General features: G+C 54.2%; 1 protein-coding gene across 5 annotated transcripts in view; it reads left to right on the plus strand.

Annotated features, from left to right (window-relative positions):
• Positions 1-4337, plus strand: part of CD247 (CD247 molecule) — a 92982-nt gene extending 88645 nt beyond the window's left edge. For all 5 annotated transcript variants that reach the window (XM_017867610.1, XM_017867609.1, XM_017867607.1 and 2 more), the window contains exons 6-8: positions 944-1000; positions 1911-1952; positions 3222-4337. In XM_017867610.1, the coding sequence (XP_017723099.1) occupies positions 944-1000; positions 1911-1952; positions 3222-3287 (165 nt within the window). In that variant the 3' untranslated portion in view covers positions 3288-4337. The remainder of the gene's footprint in view (positions 1-943; positions 1001-1910; positions 1953-3221) is intronic.
• Positions 4338-4874: the final 537 nt, after the last annotated feature.

Here is a 4874-nt window from a genome sequence, read left to right on the forward strand (position 1 = left end):
GAGGAGGAAGGGCTGGAGGAGGGCTCCGGAGGAAGGGCTGGAGGAGGGCTCCGGAGGAAGGGCTGGAGGAGGAAGGGCTGGAGGAGGGCTCTGGAGGAAGGGCTGGAGGAGGGCTCTGGAGGAAGGGCTGGAGGAGGGCTCTGGAGGAAGGCAGTTTCTCCACATTCTGTGGTCTTTGTCCAGACCTTCCCTTCTTGCGGCCTGCAGGAGCACCTGCTTCTAGGAAGCCTCCTTAGCTAAAAAGTGCCAAGTCATCTCCCTTCCCTCCCTCCCCGACCCCTTCTGCTGGATTTCCCAGGTTGATCAGCCTGGGGTGTAGGGAGACACAGCAAGGTCAAGCTAGGCAAGGACAATGTGGCTGGCCCCTTCGAGGGGCTCCTGTTCTGGGTGCTGAAGTCTTCTGAGTGTCAGCCCTTATAGGAAAGTCAACCTCACACTCCTGGGTGTGACCCTGAACCCTGATTGTCGATCTGGGTTGCCATGCAGGAGACCCTTGCCAGTGGCAGCCTCCTGTTAGGGAGATGCCTGCCCACTCCTCCTGCGGGGAGGGAGGGTTGATCCACAGCCCGTTTGCCTGTGTAAAGAGACAACTTGCTCAGATAAATGATTCTGGGGCTCCAGGTGAGCCCTTGTTTTGCCCAGTCTCCGTGTCTTTGTCTAGAGCTCCACATCCTATCTTTTTGAGCCTAACTTAGCTCCTCAGCTCAGTGCAGAGAGCTGGCAGCTCAGAGGAGACTCCAAAGGGCTGAGGACAAGGTGGGTAGGCTGGAGCTGGTTGTGGGCAGAGAAGTTTGTGTGCATAAAGTTTGGAGCCTTGATTGTGGGAGCCCTCCCTCCCTGCCACTGCTGCCAACTTGGGGATCAAGAAGCTTCCTCTTGTAGGGGAGCCTGCTGCTTTCTTCATTAGTTGGTAAAAATCAGTGTTCCATGCCCTGTTCTGCAGGCACTGCAGAAAGATAAGATGGCGGAGGCCTACAGTGAGATTGGGATGAAAGGCGAGGTGAGTGTTGCTGTTTCTTAATTCCCACGGGAGTTCCTCGTGGTCCTCCAGACATGCCTGCTGCAGGCCCCCTTTCCCATCCACTTCTCATCCCAGCTGCAAACGCCCATGTGGCCATCAGAGGTGAAGGTGAACCTGGCAGTCACCCAGTCAGGCACAACATAAGAACTAAGGAAGGGCTGATGCTCTTTCAGGACTGAAAACCAAATCTAGATTCTATGACAGCCTAAGCTTTGCAAAAGCAGGTCCATTTTAATAATAGGAAGCATCAAGTGCTTAATATGTGCTGCCATGTTCAGTGCTCAGGACCACAGGTCCCAGGGCAACATGAAAATGTGGGACCCTCTTGTTCATCAACAATTAAGGATTTCAAAATGGTGAGTGAAGCATTGACCCCTTCCAAGCAGGGGTTCTCTGTAGTTTTATTTAATTCCCACAACAACCCAATGAGAAACATGTGCCCTGCGAGGCACAAGGAGGCAGAAGACCTTACCCAAGGTCTTCTAGCTGGTAAAGAGGGGCGTGTGAGTGAACTGACTATGCCAGAGCTCGTAACTGCTCAAAACAGCTGGTTGTCAGTGAGCAAAAATGACTAGCCAAGAACTTTAAGAGCCGAAGGGAAGCCCATTTGTCCAAGCAGTGGGCAGCACAGGTCCTGTGGGTCTGGACCTTAGGAGTCTGATGTCTGTGGGGACCTGACTAGGGTGGAGCAAACCCAAGCCCCATCGTGGCCAGGCCTCACCTTACTCTGCAGAGATGAAGGTCTGAGGATCCTTCTCTCTCAGGGACAGGGGTGCGGCTGGGAGACAGTTACCTCTGACTTCCTGGGTACCTTGGGAGGGGCCCTTGAGCAGAAATGCCACTACTGACTGCCTGACTTTCTAATCCTTTTCTCATTTCACTCCCAAAGAACCAGCGCCGGAGGGGCAAGGGGCACGATGGCCTTTACCAGGTAGGAGCTGCCGGCATCCCTTCTGCAGAAGGGGCACCACCTGACAAGGGGCAAGATCAAGGCCCCCACATTTTGCCTGCCGGTGGCACCAGCTCTTACCAACAGCTGGGCAGGGCAAGCCCAGGGCACCCATTTAGGCCAGCGGCAATGCCACTGCCAATAAGTCCCTAGAGCACAGCTGGGACTCAGCCATTCAAGCGAATTACTTGGCTCCAACCATGCCTTGCTTGGCCACGGCAGCTAGAGCAGCAGCTGTCCAGAGAGTATGCGGCCTCCCCGCAGGTGCAGATGGAGGCAAAGGACCACAGAAGTGATTATCCTAGCTCTTTGGGTTCTTGCAGAACCCTCACTCTGCGTCATTTCCTTAGGCCTCGTAAGATGAGAGGTTGGCTGGGAAGACTGAAGGAAAAAAAGCTAAGAAAAATGGCAGCTTCAAAAAGAAAATGTTATGTAGTTAGGTGCCTGGTTTTTGCAAATCAGTGCAGGCAATTATGTAAACTAAGCACGGTCTACTTCTCTAAAATATGATCCCCAGCAGGTTGTCATTTCTCTCCTTCCGGCTCCCACGGGCTGTTCATAGCTCACTCTTCTGACTCCCGTGTCAGGATGCCCAGCTTGCCTGAGTTGAGTGATATCAAAATGGCCCCAGAAACTTACCTGTGTGTGGCTGCTGTTGATCTGTCTCCTTCCTGGCCCCCGGATCAGGGGGACAGGCATTCCAGCAGGTTTGGGGCCAGCCTTGTGGGACTGTTCCTGACCAAGAAAATACTAGAATCACTGGGCCTGGGAGGGAGGCTCGCAGAGGGCTGAGGTCAAGGAGCCCCTCTTCTCCCTGTGACAAGTCCAGGGAGACAAGTCCTTTGGGCCCAGGTATCAGGGACAGCAGATTCTCTGGAGCAGGCCTGGGCCCTTCCCCCTGATTCCTGCCCAGTATGGGAGGTGGGAGACTCCTTTCTCTTAGGTCCAACAGGAAGTTGGCGGCGCCCAAGCACTGTAAGGCACAGCATTTGAGGAGCTGAGAAGAGGGGTGAGAATTTAGCTGGAAAGGAGTTGCTGCAGGGACGTTTCCGGCAGGGCACAGAACCCATCTACCAATGAAGCTGTTGCAGCCAAGGCTCCCGCCCGTGGAGTCAGGGGGATTTTTCCTGGGCCTCTGGAGGCTGCGTGGGTGGTCACGGGGCTGTGCTGCAGACACCTGTTGGCCTCCGGGTTGGCTCCTGCCCACACAGGCTACTGACCCATTTTTGTTTTCTGATTTGTTTTCACCAGGGGCTCAGTACAGCCACCAAGGACACCTACGACGCCCTTCACATGCAGACCCTGCCCCCTCGCTAACAGCCAGGGGATTTCACCACTCAAAGGCCAGACCTGCAGACACCGAGATTATGAGACACAGGATAAAGCATTTACAACCCGGTTCACTCATCTTCTCAGCCACTGAAGTATTCCCTTTTGTGTACAGGATGCTTTGGTCATATTTAGCTCCAAACCGTCACACACAGACTGTTGTCCCTGCACTCTTTAAGGGAGTGTGCCCCCAGGGCTTACGGCCCTGGCCTTGGGCCCTCTGGTTTGCCAGTGGTGTAGGTAGACCTGTCTCCTGGTGGTTCCTCGTTCTCCCTGGGAGGCGGGCACGCTGCCTCTCACAGCTGAGTTGTTGAGTCTGTTTTGTAAAGTTCCCAGAGAAAGCGCAGATGCTAGCACATGCCCTAATGTCTGTATCATTCTGTCAGTGTCTGAGTGGCTTCACTCCTGCTGTAAATTTGGCTTCTGTTGTCACCTTGACCTCCTTTCAAGGTAACTGTACTGGGCCATGTTGCACCTCCCTGGTGAGAGGGCCGGACAGAGGGGCAGATGGAAAGGAGCCTAGGCCAGGTGCACCCAGGGAGCTGCATGGGCATGGGAAGGTGGGTGGGCAGGGGAGGGTCCGCCAGGGCCTGTGAGGGTTGCGGGAGCCTCCCTGCCTTGGGCCGCTGTGCTGCACCATTGAACTGTACCACGTGCTATGGGGGCCAGAAGATGAACAGACTGACCTTGATGAGCTGTGCACAAAGTGGCATAAAAAACAGTGTGGTTCCATGTGTGAATAAAGTGCCAGGGAGCAAGAGGAGGCCCTTGATTCACCTCACACTTCCAGTGAATGACAAAATCATCATTGTGAAGGCCTCGGAGGAAGACCCAACACATGGGACCTATAACTGCCCAGCGGACAGTGGCAGGGCAGGAAAAACCCCAGTCAATGTACGAGGACACTGCTGTGTCATTACAGGCCACAGGCCATGGATGGAAAACGCTCTCTGCTCTGCTTTTTTTCTACCGTTTTAATTTATACTGGCATGCTAAAGCCTTCCTATTTTGCATAATAAATACTTCAGTGAAAATGCAGCTTTATTCTAAGCTTTATTTCAGCAGTCAAGCTTCTAATGGCAATTCAGTCATCAGTAAATCAGCAGGTTGCCCTTGAGGGAGGAGGGGAGCAAAACTGGTGATTCTCAGGAGAGAACAGGACAGTTCCTGGGAACCAGCACATGAGCACAGGTGCATCCTGCGGCCCGGAATGCTGCCATGTGTGTGGCGTCGCACAGGGCAAGTGGGCCGGGCATCTAGGCTGGGTGGCTGTGCCTTAGAGAGAGTGGGGATCGGTGCAATAAGATGTGTCAGGATGGCCCCAGAACCAGAGAGGGCTATGGGAAAGGAGCCCTGCAGCACAGCACCAGCTTGTCGGGTGCAGGAAAACAAGCGTGAGAGACTGGCCTGGCACTCAGGCATTGGAATAGGCAGCGTGTGAGCAGAAGGTGTCCGGAAGTTATGCACAGCAGCTGACACCACAGTGCAGAATGTCTCAGTGCATAGGGTTTGAGGGAGGGATGGAGGACAACAAGTCTTCTAGGTGTTTCCCTCAACAAAAGGTGGCCCCGTTCC

This window comes from Rhinopithecus bieti, unplaced genomic scaffold (assembly GCF_001698545.2).
Source record: "Rhinopithecus bieti isolate Rb0 unplaced genomic scaffold, ASM169854v2 scaffold_3763, whole genome shotgun sequence".
Taxonomy (NCBI): Eukaryota; Metazoa; Chordata; class Mammalia; order Primates; family Cercopithecidae; genus Rhinopithecus; species Rhinopithecus bieti.